Here is a 22,769-nt window from a genome sequence, read left to right as displayed (position 1 = left end):
TTTAACTCAGGAACAAATTCATTTATTTCATGAAAGATTTAGCCACCACTTGAGACCTCAGCTTTTTCTGTGGGAGAAAAGGAAAGCCAAGAGTTTTCCAAATGTTAAAGTTAAAACTAAAATCTAGTCACTATACAGCACAAAAATATTAATGCTATTGCCTAATGCAAGACCTGGCTGGCCACATGATTACTGACATATTTCCCCCATCTAAACCAGAAGTTAAAGACTGAAAAAGTAATTGTTGGGGTTTCAAGTAGAAAGCTGTTAACAGTAACCTTTCCGCCATACAATGATTCGGTTCTGGTTAGAAACACGGCCTCTCTTCGTTACAGTACCAGTAAAATGAAAGTGCACACACACACTGAGGATGCTGCTCTACCAGAAACAAACTAGTAACACGCCTGTATTCACAGTTCAACAGCAAGCATCCAACTTGTTCCTACTTCCAAAGCTCAAATAAAGGTCTGAAGCACCTGTTTATATTAATAACAGATTCTTACCATATTACCGCCTTTCTGTGTACAAGCACATCACCAATATTGATCGTTTTTCATTGCTGACTTTCAAAAAAACCCAGCCACTCAAAGACTTCTACAATGCAAACACACACAAAAACATGAATAAATAACTACACTCTTTGGTCCATTTATCTTCCCAGTGACCCTGTTTTTGACTATGACACTCATACTCAGCACTCTCTGCTAGTGAAGGTTAATATCAAAAGACTTCTCCTTTGAACTACTTAATGGTAAAGTTTCTCTAAATAGTGCAGCTTCAAATTAGAGTGTTCCAGGGCAGCCTTGTAAAAGAGTATTTTTTTTAATAAGTCAAAAAAAATGCAAAAACGGTTATCCTAGTTTTGCAGAAAACGTTTGCATTGTTATTAGCGTGGCAACAAAGCAGATGGAGGGGATAACGATAACCTTCATACACATTCTGATTAAAAAAAGGAGGTAATTTAGACTCCACTTGTGTTTTGCCCTAGCTCTGAGCAGTATTCCTTCTGACTACTGCTCCGTCCTGCAGCAGTAATCAGTTCTGCCTGTTCTTTCTTAGCATCACAAGATACAGGAAGTTTCAGAACAAATCCAACCTGCTCTTCCCCTAGATCTGTACCATGCTGAAACTTTCAAAAGACTTATCTTACTTCAAATAAGTCTGACAAATCTTAACAGATGGTCATCCACAGAGACAATTTTGCATGTCCACAAGGTGCAAAATGCACTTCTTTCACCAATGACACTGCCAATAAAATGGCTGCCTGAAGGGATAGTGTAAAAACTGTTCAGGGAAAGAGTTAAAGAAGGGCCTGCTGCAATCATTACACTATATAAGCTTATGCCCATATTTACAGACTCCTGTTTTTGAACATACAATTATACTTTTAAGAATATGTAGCTTTTCCAGAAGACCAATTGGGGGGGGGGGGGGGAGGGAGGAGGGGAAGAGACACCTCAAAAGGAATGGTTTTCACCAACGTAATCCACTATACTGGACTGAGATAAATGCAGGCTAAGGTAATTCATTCATTTAATAGTAGTTAAAAATACAGTCACAATAGCATTTTGTAGCCTTCTCTGGCTTGACAGGCCACCTGCTCTCACTGACTCTGAAAGTTGACTTGGCTGTTGTGTACATTAAGGGGAAAGTAGCATTATTAATGCCACCAAATATTTTCTTTGAAGCCAAAAGTCTTTCTGCTAAACTTTTACAGAAGCTACTAAAATTCTAGTCCTGTACCAAGACACAGACAGGAAGAAACCTCTACCCTCACACAGTCCTTTATTTTTGCATCATCATTATAGAACAAGGGCTTGATTCTGCAGTTTTCCTACAGTAAGACTTCATCCAAAAATTTTAGAAGTCACACAAAATCCTGGTGTTTTTTTCCGGTATGCTAATAAAAGCATTTGTTAGAAATGTCTTGCATCATACATTCAGATGAAATGTGCCATAAATTCAAGTCAGCTTTTACTCTCGGCCCAATGTCTCAGAGGGTATCAGAGTACAGCAGATTCCCAACAACATCAGAACAAGAAAAGAACCTTTCAAATCAACGCTGGAAAAAAAAGGACATACTCCCTTACAAATTAAGCTATATCTAACAACTGTATGATAGTGTTCCCTCTGTAGCCACTCTAGTTTTTCATTATTGTAACCCATATATTTTCCTCTAGTGGCTAACTTGTAACTAACCATGACTAGTAGCCACTGTACTAAAAAGCCTTTTTTGCATGCCCTGCATCTGAACAAAGATGACACAGCTGTCAAAGCAATTTATGCAGAAATGCCATACAGCATGGCTAGAAGAGATGTTCCTGGAATATCAAAACCCTTGCTTTGATGAATCTGTATCATTAATAGAATCCGTAGTTTAGTGAGCTTTGTCTTGCTTTTCATTCCCAACTATTTGAAGCACCTCTCCGCCTCCTTTCACATGTTCTGTTGCTAGGATCATCTTTCCAGGTTGTAGTACTGGAAAGTACTGAAAGGCAGCAGTACTGAGCCACAGTCTTTTATTATTTTTATTTTTTTAAGGGGGGGGGTGACAAGCATTTTTAATGAAACTGTAACAGCCCACTTGTCTTTTTGTAACCAGAAGCCCTTCATAACAACAAATCTTTTGACATGCACTCTTCTAATCACAAATTAGGCCAAAAATTTTAGCTGAACTAGCAAGTCATTCTCCCAACTGTTTTTTCAGTATGTTGCAGAGAGAGTAAATGGATTTAACATTCCTTTATAGGTATGCAGGGTTTCCAGCTCTTATTATACAGTAAGATCTATATGAGCAACTAGGTGATTCACACTTCAAATTACAGTACCTGCCTATCATTTTCCTCAAATGTACTTAGTCAACTAAGCAACCCAGAAAGGTGCATTTTCACTGCAAAATTTTATCTCAATTATCTAGATTAATAATTCATGAAGGTGATCTCAAGCTACAGAACTTGCTCAAGACTGGTAGTTCTAACTCTTCTGAAACAGTCAGCATGTTTGTGTCACATTTAGACTCTTACAAAAGCTTATTTTTATTCCCCGTCACATGTATCAAGAGATCCTCTCATTACAAGTTTGATTTCACTTTCACATATGCAATATTTAGGTGTTTTCCAGCCAGCCTTGCAGGGCAACGTACACTTTTAGAGGGAAATTAAAAAGAAAAAAAAGCATGAGAAAGCAGCAGAGAAAACAATATGCCAGAGAGCTTTAGAACTGAAAGACAAACCCATTTATCATCACTACAAATTTCAAAGCTTTTTAACTGATTACCATCACTTGGAGTTTTAATCTTCATGAAAAGATCAGATGAACCAAAGACTGCAGAAAATAACCACTTCTTTGCAATAATTAGAAAATGGACCTTTCTGATGGTCTTGTGAGAAGCCTTGGTAATGTCCATGAAAGATGCATACAAAAGCCACTTCCATTGTTCTTACAGTTGGCCAAAACAAAGTACAACAGCCATAGTTTCTCTCTCCGTATTCAAGGTGTACTAATATCTGGAGCTACATATGGCTCAGAAAGTTCTGACACTCATCAAGAGTAATCCATGCAGGTGTTTTGCCAGCAACACTACTATCTACATAAGGGTATATCAATTAATAAAAAGACATTTCCCATTGCAACATTTCTTGGTGCTACTTCAGAATGAGTATTTTCATGGTGGAGCCTCATAATTACACAAACCATTCTTCTTGTGGAATATCTTACTGTCAGACACAGCCCTTCATTTTAAAGAGAGAAAGATTTCTGTGTTTCATACTTAGTTGAAAGGCCTGTGGATTTCATAAACAATTTCCAAGAGTTCAGTAAAAGATGACCATAGAATTCTCTAAGATCATCTATAAAAATCTTTTCTACTTCAACAACCTTGCAGCTAGGGCAAGGGAGAGGACAGTCTAGAGCACATTCAAAAACCATGTCAACTGGATTATAACCAAAAAGGTACCTACGGAGAAGCTTGTTAACTAGCAGTGCTTCTAAGATGAGTCTAGGTTAAACAAACAATATCCTACAGCAAAGTACTGTCAATGGAAGTAGGATAGAAGATAAGAAATTAGCATTGCACAAAAAGTTATCTATGCTTAAAACTTTAATGACAGCAATATCCCTTGTCTTCTATGTGGTAAACAGCAAACACTATTTACATGTCAGAAGTGCCACCTGAGTTTCAGGGCTCTAGGGAAGTAGCGGTACCTTATTAAAGAGACTAGAGGTGTAGTATTCCCTAATGTGCAAGTCCTTTACATGTAAAAAGGAACTTTTGCATTTACCTTTAGATTTCACACAGAAAATTTTACCTCCAAACAAGAAAGTCAAATAATCTATTCCTGCTTACATTGGCAAAGCTCATACTTTTTAAGCTTATAGTCACGGAGAAGGATACTTTAATATATTGTTCATAAAAAATATGGATATGCTATTCCTACAGTGGAGTGTGGAAAAAAAAGGTAAAACAACAAAGAGAAAATATACCTGGCTAAGGTAGTCAGCTCCCCAGAAGCTAACATTAATCTCTCAACTGAAGTGAAAGCATGTTCATCCCCATTTGTAGCAGAAATATTTGGGTTTGGAGTTTACTCTTCCTTTTTCTCTTTCAAAAGGAACCTCATCTAGTACGCTTAAAACAACCTCTTGGAGTCCTTTCCCCTCTTTACTACCAATAATATAAAGGCAAACAGTTTAAAAGTTGTTACAGTTAACAGAAACTATAAGCAGTTTATCTTCAGAAACTTCTCTTAAAAAAATACCATATAGACAATCAAAACACAATTTAGTGTTCTGCACACAAAGTATATGAGCAACTAAAAGTTTCACCAACTGCCTTTGTCAGTGCATCACTTGTTGGAAAAGTCAAGCTGCCTTGAGCTAATTTCACCGAGACACCTCTCTAAAATCCAAGATACTCATTGAAGCCAATGCAACTTATCAAAGTATACTGAACACAGCTATGGTGCTTTTGATTTCTAAATTAGATATGAATTCCCTATGTAACACTTCACTGCACTGAAGATGCATACTCTTGCCCATTGAGCCCTTTATATCTTCCTTCCAATCTCCTCCTCTGTCCAATATACCTTGTTTTGCCATTAAGCTCCCTTCCAGTACGGGTTGATGCATAGCTTTGCTGACAATGAGTCATCACAACCTTGTTTCCCTCTTTTCCTTCAACCAAGTGTACACAGAAAAGCAAGTTTCTCAAGAAAGAAAATACACTTTTACAAAGATATCCTGTATACATCTTTAGTACAATTGGTATGATTTTAATATCAAGACTTCCTTCATTTTGCCAAAAAATAAGTTAACCAAAGCAGAGTCCTGTATTTAAGGCAACCCAGCTGTGTTCATTATTGAGGAAAAATCATTTCTATGGGAGCATAACATGGAAAAAGATATTTATATAAAAGAGAAGGGATCAAACTTGTTTTTTCAATGCTAAAACACAAACATATATGGAAAACATTTTAGATTAAATAGCTCAAGACACAATAGAATAGTATAATATTTCTTGGAAAAAACAGTCACATACAGACAAGTTAGCTTTCACTTGCTAAATGAAAGCACCACAAAGTAGAAGTGCACTTCACTCAGGGTTAAAAATAAGAGCTAACACTGTCCTAATCCATTAAGATCAGTTATAACAAAGTGGTTTAACACACACAAAATCATGTGTCGAAAAGGAAGGCCAAGCTATAAATCATAGGATGTATACTTGATTCATAGTTTTTTCAAGTTGATGAAAAGATTCGAACTCCTGCAGATTTCAGTGGGTTATAAAACAGGTCCTGCAAAGGGAAATAGCCCAAGTCACAAACAGTAATACAATACTTTGATACCTAATTGCCACCATTGCCTGGGAAGAAATCCCTAATGTAAAGTTAAGAACAAATACAATAATCTTTCTTTCTCATTTTAAAATGGCATGAAAGAAACAATAAATAAAAAGATTGAAGAAAACTAGATTGTTCCCAGCTGTTATCATAAAATACTCCAGCTGTTCATCATTGTAGCTAACAACCAGTTGCACTTTTTCAGAGATTGTGACACAGTGTGGCCATCGTAATCTACATCAAACAAACTTGGCAGTCTTTGTAGAAAAAGGCTAAAAATTAAATAAATTGTTGTGCTTATTTTTAAAAAAAATTCTTTTGATGGATTGGTTTTTGTGACAAGGGATAGAAAAACTTATTTCAATGGTTGTACATTCAAGTTCTCCGTTATACTCAACTCCTTAAAAAAGATGTTAGATGAAAGGTATTAAGTTACTAAAATTGTTCTTAGAGTAATAAAAGCAGAAAATTGTCAAGAAATTCTGAATTTGTTGTTGAAAAAGTATGCCAAGTAGAACAACATCTCAAGTCAAAAGTGGACGATGAAGCAGCTTTTTCCTCAAGTCAACAGGTGCATGGCTTTCCCCATCTAGAAGCTCTTAATTGTTTTCTGTATGGTATTCTGCATGAACTAAATCATTTTTTTCATAAAGATTTAAATATACAAATGCAAAGAAAAGGTGAAGGTGGAAAAAACGTACATATGCAGAAAAAAAGAATTTTCAAGTACAACTATACTACAGCTTTATTGCTTGACAACTGGAGAGAAAGCAACAGAAAAGTAGTATGCCCACAGAAAATCTTCACTAAATCAGGAATGTACTACTCCAAGTCATTTTGTTTGATTTCTAAAGAAAACACAGTATTCCTCTTTAGCCATGTTCCTCGCCTCCAAAAACACACGTACAGAATTATAAACCAAAAACAAGTCACAAGCTTCTGTACTGTTTTTCTTAGCTACTAGGAAAGTCACTAATTTCCTTAAAAATCTAGCAGCCAGTTTACAAGTTTCTCCACCTCAGCGCAGAATAACACTCCCAGAAGAATTCCAAACACTTCAGAAGGACCACCATATTCATATATAACATGTACCCAGCTTGGTCCCTGTGAAGATGGGTGCTGATAACAAATAACAAATAGAGCTTCTTAATATTCTTTCACTGCAGCTAAAGAACAAGAAAATCAAGAAGTAGACAAAAAGCTGTAACTAAAAACAAGAAGGTTTTATAATAGAATTGCAACCATATATACAAGAGGTCTAAGAAAATAGCCAGAAACAGCAAAATGAGATGGGGCTGGGCCCTGGAGAGAGGTACTCTGAAAGCTTTGAATGCTGAAGTTAAAAGCACTAAATAAACAAAATAAAACTCTCCCACAAGTTGACACATTATTGGTTTACAACAAGAGGGAAAACATATCTCCATCCCAACTGAGAGAAGTAATTTTTAGATGTGTTCTTATAACCAAACGCAGCAGTGTGACATACGTCAGAAGATGATGCACCTTTCTGACTTTAGGCCGTTTATCTGGACCACAAAGGATCTCTTTCCAAACGATGGGTACTTCAAAACATGAACAATTCAGAAACTTTACTATACCCAGCCACACAATTACTTAACTGTCACTACCAAGTCAAACATAATTTTACAGCTTACTTTCACCAGATCACTCAAAAAGCTTAAAGATTAAAGCCTAGTCACACACTAAATTAGGCCAAAAAAATATAGCTTGGGATTCTATTACTAACTCTGGGCAAGACCCGGAGTGAATGTTAAAGACTGTCTGCAACATCACATCTGCATAACCCATTATTAAGATGCTATTTTCACTATTCCAAACAGAAGTTCAAAGGACACTTCCTTTTTTTGTGGCAACACAGTGTAGACTTGATATTTTTGTATAACTAGCAAGCATCAGAGCCAATATTACAGCAGAATGTGCTCCACTGCAGTTTAGTTGTACAACTTTTTCCATGAGATTTTAACCAACGTAGTCAGGTAACTTTACCTTAGCTTTTTAATTTAATTTGCTAGGCAAACCTGTTGCCTTTTTTGCTCCACTCCAGCAGTTTACATTGTACAACTCAAGAGAAGCATTTTGGCCGGCACAACTATGATGCAATAAAATGCCCGAGTTGCATACCTCCAAAAGATGGGCTGGACAAAAAGAATACAAGTAATACAGTAGCATTATTATACCTATACTTGTGTCCATTAATCAGTGTTTTGTCACATTACAGAACTTTTCCTTTTGAAATTCCCATAATGCATCAAACTATTAATCCATGTATGCTTATCTGAATCATGGAAAAACAGCTACTATCGCTAAGATACATGCAGCTATATTTTTATCACAGTGCCACAAAGCATTTGTGTAATCTCTACACAGACTAGGTTCCTCACTTTTCATCCTTCAAAGTTTAAAGACGGAGGTTTTAAAAATTACTCATTTGTGGTGAACTTCAGTTTTTTTTCAAGCAAGTATCATCAATTTAATCAAATCCATTCTTCCTTGTTAATTAAACTTCTGTGTCTTTTTGCAAAGACACTGAAGTCTGGGTATTTATCCTGTCTCTCAAGAAATCTGTCTTCTCAAGTTAACCAATAACCATCACCATCTATCCAGCTTTTCAGAGTTTTTTGCAAGCCAGATGATCAAAAGTGACAGTCATGCTGTGAGTTTTCAGCATTACTGCTAAGCAACCTGCAAGCAGCAGCAGAACTGCAGAATAGAGACATCCTTCTGTGACAAGTTGGGAAGAGCCTGAGCAGCAGCAGCACACTGGTAGCAGAGCTATTCACTGAGAAGAAAGCTACAGAGTCAGCAGCTGGCTGCAGAATAATAAGACAAGTCAGAGGAAGAGTCATAACAAATATACTTCCTTCATTCTCACATGCTTCCCTAAGCACCTAAAGAGGCCCACTGTCAAAGGAAAGACATTGGGTTCAAGGAAGCTCTGGTGTTCCTGAGTACACACATCCAGATCACAACTTCCAGCCAGCCTTTGTGCTGTTCAACATAGTTATCAATAAGAAGGCACAAAACATTTAAAAAAATTTATAAATTAAACTTCAACAGCAGAAGATGAAGCATATCAATACATAAAAATATATATATATTTTAAAAGAAACCTGACCAACAAAAGGAGGCTGCAATACAAATCCAGTAAAACTTTATTTCCAAGTAAAAAGATGGTTAGCTGTTAGATAATCCTCAAACTAAATGTTTTCCAAAACTTCATGTAATACAGTAGAGAAGGAAAGAATGCCATCTACGTCTTTTGACTTAGGCACACGCAACATGCTCATCCACAAACACCCAGGAACTAACTTCTAAATAAAATATCATCCTCATTTTTTCATTTTTGGTGCCTTTCCACTCTGTTTTTTCCACTTCCAACTCCACATATAAATGGATCTACTTGGAACTTGTGCTGGCATCCTAATTACATCTTAAATAAGATAGTCATGTTCTCCTCACACAGCAGTGTTGCCATGCCAACGTTAACATGCCTAACCTTGCTTATAAAAATAGGTATCATAGTCAGTTTAAAATACATGTAAATGACTGTCAAGCAGCTACTACTTTGGAGGTGTTATTTCAATAGTATTAACTTCTGGGAGGAGTAGATAGGGTAGGAATAAGTAGTTCAGTTTTTTATCTTTAAAAGTTAAATTTGCCATCACAGCATTTATCTGTGCATTTATATCGTCTCTGTGTTTCTCTACATATGCTCTTCCATCTTTTCCTCCATTCAATAATTATATATTAAAAAAAAAAAAAAAAAAAAAAGGAATCTGAATTGAGCATAATCTCCAGACATAACACAACTGAAGCAACAACCTGAGAGGCAGATAGATTACTTAATGAGCCACACTTACATAAACTAGGCTGCACATATGTCAAAGTATTTTTGAGAACTGGAATGATACATTTCACCATTGTTGACTGAGAAGCCATAAAATGATCTCTTAGAGGGGAAAGTCAAGGCAGAAGACTGATTATCAGAACAGGAAATGATTCAAGTGTTCAGCTGAAGAATTGAAATGATACCCAATTACAACATGCTCTTGACTGTGAAACCACATATAAAAGAATATAAGGCGGCACCTTTTCATGAAGATTATTTAAAGTGGCTTTTACTTCAAAAATTTGTGGTTTCTTTTATGACATATTTGATAAAATAAAGAAAGCCTAAAACAGTATCTTTGTATCTTAAATACTCCTAAAGAAGAATTTTCACTCACACTCTTTAAAGCCATGAAGAAGGAACCATCTCCAACAACACGCTGCTTAAACATTGCTGGAAAGCCTTGGAAGAATTAATATTCATATTCAAATGGAGTACCAAATCCAAACTGCAATTCTGCTTTGTACTTTAAGTAACAGCTATCCAGCAAAATAAATGAAACTAAAACCAGACAATAAATCCAGAGTATATAAGCTACAAGTACTCATTTGTTATTACCACCCATTAAAATCACTTTTGACAAAAATTCCCTGTAGAAACACCAAGAAAGGAAGGACTCCAGGAGTTAAGAAAGTTAAGGAACTACAAAAATTATAAGAAATATTATAAATAATAATTATTAATTATATAAATATATAGTAAGAGAAAAGTACATGTTGTATTTGATCTTCCTGTCACAACATGCACAGAAAAGTAAGCATAGCCTTGCAGCATCTATCATCTCCAAGGAGGCCAAGACAATGGAAGTAGATACCATTCAATCTGGGAATGGACAGCAGATAGGAAACAATTGCTCTGTACAACATTCCCCCATGGAAAATTGCCTCAACTGGCTCACATTTTCCACTTAAGTTAAATGCCAGTAACATCCAGCATGAACACCCCTTTCAAGTTTCTCACCACCACCAATGGTATCAAAAGCACAAGCTGTCTTGCTAGGCTGAACTGAAAAGAGCACATAACAGAAGACAGCTTTAGCTGACATGGAATTCAAAACACACAAAAGGTTTTAAAAACACAGATAAGGCAATGTCTTCCCTCAACTTTTATCAGTCCTGAGACTCAGTACATTCAGCAAGCCACTCCATAACACAGAGCATGAGAAAAGTCTCCTACCTACATAGCGCAACACTAATTACATAAGAAAGGTATTTTTCAGTGCACACTTTTTCCCCTATGTCTAAACAGCAACAGATTTGTTTCAATCAATGCCTTATTTCCAAAACTATCTTCCACAAGTAAGTTCACCAGTGAGTTCACCAACCAAAATAAATCACTAGCTTTATTATACAAGCATAGCTATCAAGCACTGTAAAGTTTCTCATTACTTCATTCACAAGTATTTACAAGTGCTGCACACAAGTCACACATACAAATCCATAGCATAAGAAACATACAAAGACTTCTTACGATACCAAAGCAACATCCAACTGATAGAATCCACTAGTTTTACAGGTATTAAGTCAGTTTTAACTATGGGATGCAAGAACAAAGCAGTTAAATACAAGAAAAGAGCAAGTCAACCTCATTTTTTGTTAAGCAACAACATAAATACTCTTCCAGTACATTCCATTTTTTTTTTCTGTCCTGAGCTACAGCATGACATGATTTGCCTTGTGATGGTACCAGGGGATCTTTGATTTCTTCATTACAAAGCTGAGGTGGAGGAACATTCATCCCTCCAAATGAAGCCAGAAGCGGAGTAGGGCAAATAATCCTCAGCTGTACCAGTGCTATTTCCCTGACATAGCTGAAGTTGGTTTCTATATTTGATAACATCCCTTAAAACAGAGGCAAGCTTCCTCAGAACAAGTGAGTACATTCCTAAATATTATAAGGATAAATTTAATTAATTAAAACAAAAATAGATAGTGTTAGCTTTCCTACAACAACAGAAGCAGCTACTAAGCAGCTCCTTCCTTACTGTTATGAGCATCAGATCCTGAACTTTCAGCATCCTCAGAAGAGAGGCACATACCTGTTAAATGTACTCTCATTACACAGCTATAGATATTCAAGTAATACTGGTCCATATTTCCTAATTCTTAAAATTACACAAAAATATATACCACATTCACCAATATTACTGACATTTAGGTCATCACACAATTACCTGAAAACCACAAAGAACAGCCAGCCTAGCACAGGCAGAATATATCTATGCTAAAATAATAATAATAAATAACATTTGATTCACTGTAAGGCAGAGTCAGGCTTCTGCAATACATCTATGCTGGCTCGCTGGATTCCAATCTGAAGCAAAAGACTCTCCTGAGGATATACATCTCCCTGGACTCTAGATGAAAACTCTGAACCTCATTGCTTATTCCCATTATTGACAATAGACACTAGTTTCACCTTTCATGAATCTGAAACTAATACTGATCACTAACATATTGAATACAAAACTGACATTTAAACTGACATTCATATTATATTACAAACAACTGACAGACTACACATTGAAAGATTATTAATGACACAGTATGAAATTCAGAGATATGAATTATGTATTAGACTAGTGTCTAGTTTTTGGTGTTGTCAGCTCTTGATTTAACTGTGTACACCTAAGCACACAATGCACAAAAGAAAAGGCAATTACCAACACCAAGAATCAAAAGCCACAACAGAAGCCATTCTGAAGAGCTGAGATATGGGTTTCCCATTAGAACTCTAGAACATTTTCCTCTGAAAGAAAAACAGCAAAAACCCTCTAAAAGCACATAACCACCTGAGCAATATAAAAGAATCAAAATAATCACTGTACCAAACTAACAGTAAGAAACACTGCCTTCATTTCTTTGTATGACTATTACAGTCCACTTCTGTAGTTTTTATATAGGATTACTGTGCTTTAGAACAGTATTTCTAGAAGGTGGTAATGCAACACTTAATATTTTGAGGAGGTCAAGTAACATGATACAGAGCTTTTCCCTCCAGGTCAGTGGGGTTCAAATCTTGCTAATGTCAGTAGTGACCTGAAGGTGTTGACATCAAACAGCTGTTCTGTGACCTCTGAGGAACGAGCTTGTATTCTCAGTCCAGTTTTTCCTGGACAGGTATCCCCACCTTCACAAGAACAACCCACCCACATTGTGGCCGTCAAGTCTCAGGAGTTAAAAGTAGTGTGAATAAGGAGTAACCTTCTCCATCTTGAAGGAGAATAAGACCTCAAAAGCAAAGTAAAATGAAGGTGCCTGCCCAGGTTAAGGCTGCATCATACTGCTGAAAACAAAGCAAGGAATTTCATCCTGTAAATCTGCCAAGTCAGCATTTTCTGCAACATTAGGTTGATCTAAGCCTTGATCCTGCAAGTCTTCAAACATACAGGTTATCTTATTTTCAGTCAACAGAACTATTCAAATCATTGTCCCTCTACAGGATCAACATCCACAGAATAAAAGTAAACCATCTAGTTTGCATCATAACATGTGTAGTACCTTAAGGATAGAACCAAAGCAAACCAGAAAGATATTGTTCTAGCTGGAACTGGATCCTTTGGATTCACATAGAGGCCCTTCTTTCCCTGTAACTCCAGAAAAATAGTATTGTCAACTTTACCAGGAGTTAATTAGCTTCTAAAGCCATAACATTGCACAGATTTTGTAATTGAGGGGGACTTGAATTTCTTCTTTACACTGCTCATTGCATAATAATTTCAGAGCCGTTTGTATTTAAATTTCCCTCAATAACCTACTGAATGTAAATATCCAAGAGTTGCGTAACAGAGGTGGGAGAAGGCCAAGACCTTATGAGCATTAGCGGCTTCTGAGACATTTTCCCCTTCTTCTCTGAAAAGGATGTTTTACTTTTGATTCAGAGCACTTCAAGCACAATTCAGAAGATTCAATAAGCAGTAGAAAAAGTTCTCATTTGTAGATATATTCCACTTTGTGTTATATTTGATTCTTTCCAACATAAAAAAATAAAATTAAAAAAATTAAAAAAGAAAACACACAACCCACCTAACAGGCTGCTTAGAGTCACAAGCAATGTTCATGAAATTGCTAGGACTGTAACGTCCCCAACCCATTCCACTAATAGTTACATAACAGTGCTTAGCCACGATTTTCAGAGCCAGCCCACAATTGTTGTTAGAAGGAGACATCTCCTGTCACGCACCAGCAAAATGACAGGATTTGCAGGGGGAAAGGAGGGTTGTTTGGTTTAGACAGATACATGACCAAATCTGCAGTAAAAGAAAGCTCTCAAATAGTAAAATAATTACAATTTAAATTCAGAGCCTACATCCATATGTTAAAATTATTATTTCCTCTCCGAATGTGGTTCCAAATTATATTGTTACTTAAAAAATAAGAAGTTATTTTCACAGGTTATATCTCACCAAATTCAGAAACTTTGGTTTCCCTCTCTGAACTATCAAGGTTCACTAGCTATTTACATGGGTGCTTACAGAGTGCTGATTTTTTAAATTATGTATTATTTTTAACATTGCAAGCCTATTTTAGTTGCTCATCTCAAGAAGATACAAGTAATGTCCTACAGAGAAGAAACAACAGTTTTGACTACTGAATGAACTCGGAACATAACTTTTTCTATCTCTTATTACTACCAATTGTTTTCTTGTTGAGTTTCCCAATAGCAAAAAAAGCATATACAGGAAGGCAATGTAAAAGTGTCTACAATACATAAAAGAATAGTCCCATTAAGAGTCAGTTTACTGTATGTTACTCCTTACAAGTGCTGCTTTAATGACCTTAATAGGATTTCAATATTTAAGAAAAGAATGAACTGGTTAAACAAATTTCAAGCTTTCTGGGAAGCACTTATATAAAGAGCCAACAGTTACCAGGTGAGTTGAATAAACAAACACACACCTAAGCAGCATGTATGTTCTGATTTGTTCATTCCTTCAATAACTTAAATCTGCCTAGGAAAGCTGATTTTTGTTTTAATTACTCTATAAAATTATCTAACTATACATACTGGTAAAATTTCTTAAAATTATGTTTTGAGATTTTATATATATTAGCACACAAGCAATTACCGATAAAGCACATTAAGATGCATTGAAACCACTAAAGGTTTTGTAACTAGAAATAATAGGTCAACTTCTGCAGCAGTTTGTACTCAGGCAAAACATCTACCCAAGTCAAAGGAAGTCTTGCCACAGCAAAGATCAGGCCATTTGATTGTTCTGGGATGAGGTTAGACAAAAAAAGTCACCCAACTCATTATCACAAGAAAATCTTTTCAATATGATGGCCATTTTATACCTGCAGAAGAAAAGCATCATCACCCAGCTGTTCAGGCTTCTGAAGCCTATTCTTAGTGAGATATATTCTTAGTGAGATACAACAGGCTGACTACTTAAATGAGCAATAAATATTCCAGGTATTAGAAGGCATACAGGCAAATTCCTAAGTCATTTTAAAAAAAAGAGAGAGAGAAAGAAAAAAAAACAACTTGGCCTGTTACTGCTTTTCTTACTACATATGCAGATCTGAAATTTCATTTGGAAAGAAAAAAAAAACAAAGAATGAGGAAGGCATACAAAGGCAAAGGTAAATATAAACACACAAATATAAATAATACCCTTTTCTGAACAATATTTACAATAAGTGTTCGGTTTTGGCATATACACACATAGACACAAAAGCGTACATATTCCAAGGCCATTTTTATTTCCAGTTTCCTGGATTCTGGAAGGACACATACTGCATCTGGGAGTTGTGTCTTGCAGCATAAAAAAAACTGTATTTGTAAGCTGGTTACAAGCTAACTGGATGAAATACCTTGTATCTAAGTGTATCAAGCTATATGGCTAGCGCAGAAGAAAAAAAAGCCCACTAAATATACCTACCTCCCATGTACTGAGAAACGCTCACGTACAATTCAAATCAGGCATTACCCAAATAAATGAGACCTCGGTATTTACCGCAGGGCACAACGTGTTGTTAATCTGAACTAAAATTTGTTTGTATGACTGCAGCTCACAGCAAACACATACCTTTTAAACAGAGCCAAATCAGGGAGCAGAGGCGGGTGTGTGCCCGGCCCCCCCCGCCCCGGCCCCGCACATCCGCGCCCGCACGCAGTACGCCTGCCGGATAACTTCACATCCGACCAGGCCAAACCGCAAGTAAGAGGCGGCGAGGGCGGAGGCGGCGGCGCTCGCCGCCCTGCCCCGCGCTGGCCGCGCGGCGCCAGGCACACGCGTGCCCGGCCCCCCGGCTCCGCAGCCCCGCCGCATCTGGGCACGGCGGGCGCAGCGCAGCGCAGGGGAGCCCCGGCTGGCGGCGCGCGGAGGTTTCCAGGCATCCTGGTGCAGGCGGGGTGCACGCGAAAGGCGGTGACGAGCGGCGGCGGAGCCGGCGGGGGACGGCTCGGGGGAGCGCAGTCCGGAGGAGGAGGAGAAAGGGGGGATACCCGGAGGAGCAGCCAGGCTGGGGGAGGGGGCCGAGCCCTGCCCCCCTCTCCCTCGGGCACTCGGGCGAGTGAGGAAGCTGGGGCTCCCCCTCTCTCTCAAGCGAGCCCTGTGCAGCGCCTTCAAGGCGGCGGCGGGGGTGGTGTGTGTGTGTGTGGAGGGGGGTGGGGGGGGAAAATGCTGCAATGTAGCGTCGGGCAGGCAGGGAAGGCGGCGAGGGAAGGAGCAAACCGTCCACCGGGGCCTCGGCGCGAGCCTCCGCGCCGAGCCGCCCGCCGCGGCCGCGCGCCTCCAACCGCCGCGGCGCGAGCCGCCGCCAACGGCCCCGCGCCAACGACCGCCAACGGCCCCGCGCCAACGACCGCCAACGGCCCCGCGCCAACGACCGCCAACGGCCCCGCGCCAACGACCGCCGGGAACCGCACAGCCCGGCGGTACCTGCCGGGGCGGGGGAGGGCAGGGGCCGCGGCGGCACGACGCGGTGAGGAGGGGGCCGGCGCGGCGCGGCACGGCACGGCACGGAACGGCACGGCACCCACCTTTCACCACCCTGTCCGTCGTCGATAACTTAGGATCAATGGCCTTATGCTCCGACATGTCCGGCGGCCGGGGAGGCGGCAGGGCTCTCCCTCGCGCAGGGCAGGCACAGGGCTGAGGCGGCGGCCGCTGCTGCAGTCCGGGGCTCCGGCGCCTCCGCTGTGGCCAAAGTTACCGCGTCCCGCTGCCGCTCGCTCTGCGCCGCTCTGCCGCGCTCTGCTTTCCTCCTTCTTCTTCCTCCACCCCCGTCCTCCTCCTCCTCCTCCTCTTCCTCCTCCAGTTAATTATTTCTTGCTTTCAATCACGCCTCTCAGTTGTTTCAGATCGTCAGATCGCTCGCTTTTTCCCCCCGCAATCAAAAAAAAATAAATATAAATAAAAAAACAATAACAACGGCGACAAACAACTGTCAAAAAGCGGTGGCAAAAAAATAAATAAATAAACCGAAAAGCAGTAACAACCAGGTTGCAAACGCAGCAGCCCTGCGCTTCCTTCCTCCACAGCGCAGCGCTGGCTGCTCCGGCTCCTCCCGCAGCTGCTGCCGCCGCCGCACTAGCCCTAGCCCTAGCCCTAGCCCTAGCTCCGTCCCCCCCTCCCCCCGCAGGGTCTCTCCCCTCACTCGCTCCGGCTCCGGGCACCGGCACCGGCCGCGGCCCCGCCGCGCTGCACACGCTCCGCGGCGCAGCCCCCCGCCCCGCCGGCTCCGCGCCCCGCCCCCGCCACGCCATTGGCTGGCGCCGCGCTGCCAATCACTGTCAGGTAGCGGCCTCCCGCCCGCCGCAGCGCCGCCCAGGTGCGCGGGGCCGGGGCCGGGGCCGGGGCCGGGGCCGGGGCCGGGCAGCGCTGCGCTGCGCTGCGCTGCGCTGCGCTGCGCTGCGCTGCGCTGCGCTGCGCTGCGCTGCGCTGCGCTGCGCTGCGCTGCTCCTGACGGGAGCTGGGCTCCGTCGAGGCGATGCCGCCGCGGAGGCCTGGCGGGGGTCTCCCCCGGCCCGGCCTCGCCGCGCCGCCGCCTGCCGGGGGGCAGCTGGGCTCGGCGCCTCTCTCGGGATGGGGAAAGCAGATTACATCTGCCACGGGGGCCCCGCCGTCGCGGACAGCGTGGATGTCGGTCAGGGCTCCTTTGCGCTCGCGGCTGTCCGGGAGGAGCCAGCTGTCCCTGGCCAGTTTCGTGACTAGTTTCCAGAACAAGGGCGAGCTGCTCCGGTCCAGTTTAACACTCCGTGAGTTCGATCGGAGAGGAAGAGGGCACACCTCTTCTAAGAGGAGGGATGTTCGCAGAGTTGTTGTTGAATAACTTTTGTGTTGACAAGCCAAGAGTCAAGACACCTTGCCTAGCTTCCCATTTCCCTCCAGGCTGATGGACAAGTTGCTTGTTGTGCAGATATTATAGTTAAAAACACAAAGGAAATAATGTAGTTATGACACACACTCTTGGCTTTGATTTGCCTGACATTTTTAAAGGACTATTTTCTGGCTGTCCTTGCGGTATTTTCTCTGAACGTGAGAAGACGTTATATGGGACGGCCGTTCAGTACAGCAGCACGAGTTTTCAGCTCATCCAGACAGTCGTGGTGCAACCATCCTCCTGCCCCATGAGCTAGTTGGGAAGCAAAACTGAATTCCCAACAGAGATTCCTATGCTTGACGGTAACACAAAAACAGAAAACAAAGCTGGTGCTCAAACATGGTGTTTTACATATGCCCAAATAAATTTGGGAGCCCATGACAAGTATATGTAAGACTCCCTATATGTTAGGGTATTTAACTGAAGCAGTAAGGCTGCTGCCGGGAGGCACTGTTTAGCGGCACTTGGTGCTCGGACAGGGAAGGAGAAGCAGCGTGTTAGGAATGCGGTATGGCCAGTCAATTCAGGTATTGCAAACACCTTATGGGCCACAGCTTCATGAGACACGGAGGACCAGTTTGGATCTGTTCTTCTGTGACTGCAGGCTGTTTGCATGAGTCATCTGGATTCTTGATAGGCTGCAATAATAGAGACTCCGGGTCTCTCGGGCTTGCGTTTGTTCCCCCATTAGTCACAGGACAAGACTTTAGCTCTGACCTTTTAGCAAGAAAGAATGATTATTGTTGCTGATATATAAGGACATTCAGTGTTATAACTCCAGCATGTTTGTAGTAATTCTGGAAGTTGCACCTTAGGACATTTTATAAAACCATCCTTCTTTGCTTCTAAATTTGTAATCACAAAACACTAACCAGGTTAAGTAGTTCTTGCATTTTATCTTGTGGAGGGTCTTGTTTATGCATTTAGTCTTCCTTTCCAAGGTAGAATCCCCATTTCAGGTAATTTTTTCTTTAGAAGTTTTCAGAATATCTTTTCTTAAGACAAAGACCTTTTCTTAAGACTAATGCCAAATATCATCCCATTTTTTCAAGATCAAAATGGCCGAGATCACAGGAATAAGACCTCATGACTGCTCTATCATGGTGTGGTGCAATCTTGACCTCATGATTTGTTTCAGTAGCATTTGCAAATTCCTTATCCTTGCTGTGAGAAGGGGAAAGGATGAAGAGGAATATCATAGAACTCCTCCTCCTTTGTTTCTTGTAATAATGATAGAATAGAAAAATTCTTTATTTCAGATCTATGCTAGTAGTAAAGGTTGTGAAATAACTATTCCTTACTACTTAAATCTGTACTTTTCCTCCATCTGCACAGGTGGCACAACAGCTTTTTCTCACAAAGACCTCTTTTTTCCCATAGAGCAATCTCTTTTGCATGGGATCTGAATCCAGTTAGATTCCTTTTTCTCACTTAACAGTAAGAGGAGAAAATGAAGATCACCTCTTTGAATGGAAAGAACACAGTCTGTGGATTTCTGGGAAAAATCTAACACATTTGACTTCTTGAATCACAAATCCTTAGTAGCATCATTAGTCATTTCATCTCCTGGTGGAACATGTGCCCAGCATGATAAATTGGAAGCTCTGATCTTCTGAAGAGCATTGCTTCTGATCACAGATTTTGGAGACAGGGTCTATGAGAACTAGGGGCTTAAGGGAGAGGTGAGAGAATTGTTTAAAGTGTAAAATAAGCCCCCAGCTCTTTGCTTCAGATGAGTGATTGTTTTCCATTTTAGCTAAAACATGACAATTCTTTTAAGCACATAGCATCTTCAGAAAGCAACAGCATCCAGCTGAAATGGAAGGAGGAATAAATGCCCATAAAATGAGAAGACAGTCATTTTAAGTCAGTATTTCATAAAAATGCACAGACTAACAGATTCCAAGCTTTGCCATAGGTCCCACGAAAAAATAGTGATCAAGTTGTCCAGACTTTATTTCACAGCAAGGTGAAGATTATTCTCTAGAAATGTAACCATATGTTTGCACAGTGACTCAGCCAATTAAGTACTGTTTAGATGTATTGATTATAAGAAATAGCATTTTAAATTTTAACTATTATTATTAGAAGAAAGATTGCTATAACTACAGGGAGTCTGTCCTGCATGCTTTTAGCCCCTGGAAGTTCTGGCTTCACATAAAATTAATGTAAGTTTGACAGTATCTTGGAATTAAAGGCAAGTTTGAGAGTGCTCCTGAGTATGATGGCTCATTATGTAGCCATCTTGAGTATGATGGTTCATGATGGCTGCATGGAAAATATGTGCAATGAGGTTAGTCTGGATATTGGTGCTGTCTTAGCTGATTATTTCCCCAATTTTTCTTTAAAGAGAGATTTGTAGTTGTTTCAGTTTACTTCCTTTCAAAACAAAAGTTAGTGAGGCTTCTTAACATCTGTGTATCTAAGTCTACCGCATAGATCATAATGTCTATAACATAGTTGTCTACAAGACAACTATGCCACATATTATCCTATGCCAATAGTGCTTCTTGAGAGAGGCTCAGTAATGCAATAGATACTCTATTACAACCCAAGACTGAAATTCACAGTGCTGACCACAAGGACCTGAAACTTCCAAAAGACTTAAATTCATCTACATCAGACAAAAATAAATCTGATTGCAAGTGAAGGCAAGCAGAATTGAGAACAGCTCGTTGATTCATCAAGAGCACCGTACACTAATATTGGAAAGCCAAATAATTTATCAGTTCTGCACATGCCATTTGGTTCCATCATATCCAGAGCCTAAGAGCAGAAATTCGCTCCAGTGTAGAGAGCCTATGCAAAGCACCGCACACCAATTTAAACTGCCCTTGTCAAGGGCAAGGGGCATCATCTGCGGATTTTCCTGACAAAATGTTTCCTGCACTTATTCTACCTCAGTACACAAGAGGGAGCCAGATAAAGAGCCTGCAGTAAATAACACTTCCTTGCATCATTGGAACACTTTCTGCTTACACTTGCAATGGGATAGAAAGTTCAAATGGGAAAACACAGCCATATAATCCATCACCAAATGTGTTCTCTTGCTTCCCCATGTGAGGTCTTCATGCATCTGCTGCTGGCACTTAACCTGTTGCATGGTCAGCCTCTCTAGAGTTTTGCAGATTTTTCCCTTGTACGCAGCTGTTTGGCATTTGCTTCAGCTATTTATACAGGTTCTGGATTTGGTCCTGAAGTTTTCAGCAGAATTACTGAAGCAGATTACACTGTTAATGATACTCTGCTTGGTTTAAAAAAAACAAAGAAAAATAGATAATTCTGCAGAGTCATTGGGAGGATGATACCAAAATGGATTGTGTTATAATAAGATGAAAGCAATGGCATCAGGAATGCCAGAGACGAAATGCAGCTTAATTCCAAATTCCCAGATCTGGAATCAATATGGAAAACAGTAACAAGTGGTGCCATGCACAGTAATACAGAGCTTGACTGATACTTAAAAAGAGTCAACAGATAGTATTTGAAAAGTACACAAGTGCAAGAAAAAAACCTTGCACCTTAGAAAAAGTGATACCCCCTACAAGAAGACTGGCTTGCTTACAATAAGTTTCAGTACAAAAGAAGAGTAACTGTGGTCACCTAAGGCTGCACAGGAATATCTGCACTCAGGTTAAGACATCAAGTTAAAACTGACCTATGACTCATGTCAGCAGCCGCAAGGAGCACACAGGCTCACGAGCAATCATGCAAGGGGCTTCCAGATCTGCCCCCTTTCCAATACCACCGAGAAATCAGGTACTGTGGGTTTCCCACACTGCAGTTTCAGATCTTGTAAGGGACAAGCACTTTCACCAAACTACCTACCTTACTAGACCTAAAGTCGAAGGGAAAGTTAGAATTAAGTTTGGAGCCAAGTACTGAAGCCAAAAGAAGTCAAGACACTGAAGCCACAAAGAGTCATATCAAACTGAAAAGCATAGTCAGAAAGCCATAGAGTGAAAAGTTTGGAAACCAAAGAGTCCCTTTTATAAGGTGAGTCAGGCTGGAACGAGGCGAGGTGCAGGAACCTAACACAAAGGAGACAGGATCCAGAGATCAAGACTAAGCAAACAAGAATGAAAAGCAAGAGAGAGAAGCAAAACTACAGCCAAATGGCAAAGCAGACTGCCAAGAGCAACTGGTGGTGCTGCCTGACACATCTGCTGTTAGAGGAAATTAGCCAAGCCTTAGCTCCTGCACAGCTGGGCCATGACCCCAGTTGCCAAGGAGCCCTACTGCGTCCAGCTGCAGGGCCAGCAGCCCAGGCAAACCCAACAGCGAGGACAAATTTGCATCAGTTTAAAAGTGGACCTGCAGGAGTAGCTTGTCCCTATAAATTCACTGGTGCAAGCCACAGGTTAAATTCAGCCTATGTATCCAGTAGAGCACTGCACTGGTTTGCCTAAAAGTGTTTAAAATGCTAGCTTTAATTAAACACTGCAAGTTTGTGCAGTCAGAAGGCCTCAGTGCAGAAGGAATTGATGTATTTAAGGCAGGCAGCAGTGCCAAGGGTTCCCAAAAGTGGAAAGACATCCCCTCATCTCCCCCTACTGGTCTGCACATCCACAAGCCTCTCTGCCTCGGTGAGTGGGAGCATCTGCCTACTCTGCTTTGCCCATGCCTGTGCTTCGCGAAACAGCTCGGAAGGACCCCTGGGAGCAGCTTCCAACATCGACCCGTTCTCAAGAT

The 22,769-nt window shown here is 40.7% G+C and overlaps 1 protein-coding gene across 1 annotated transcript in view; it reads right to left on the bottom strand.

The window, feature by feature from the left end:
- PPP3CA (protein phosphatase 3 catalytic subunit alpha) overlaps positions 1 to 17,283 on the bottom strand; it is a 199,668-nt gene extending 182,385 nt beyond the window's left edge. The window contains exon 1 of the mRNA XM_062574175.1: positions 16,735 to 17,283. Coding sequence (XP_062430159.1) covers positions 16,735 to 16,792 — 58 coding nt within the window. The 5' untranslated portion in view covers positions 16,793 to 17,283. The remainder of the gene's footprint in view (positions 1 to 16,734) is intronic.
- Positions 17,284 to 22,769: the final 5,486 nt, after the last annotated feature.

Source organism: Rhea pennata, chromosome 4, assembly GCF_028389875.1.
Source record: "Rhea pennata isolate bPtePen1 chromosome 4, bPtePen1.pri, whole genome shotgun sequence".
In the NCBI taxonomy this organism is placed as follows: Eukaryota; Metazoa; Chordata; class Aves; order Rheiformes; family Rheidae; genus Rhea; species Rhea pennata.
The sequence above is the reverse complement of the archived record's forward strand: the minus strand, read 5'-3'. Positions and strand labels throughout refer to the sequence as shown.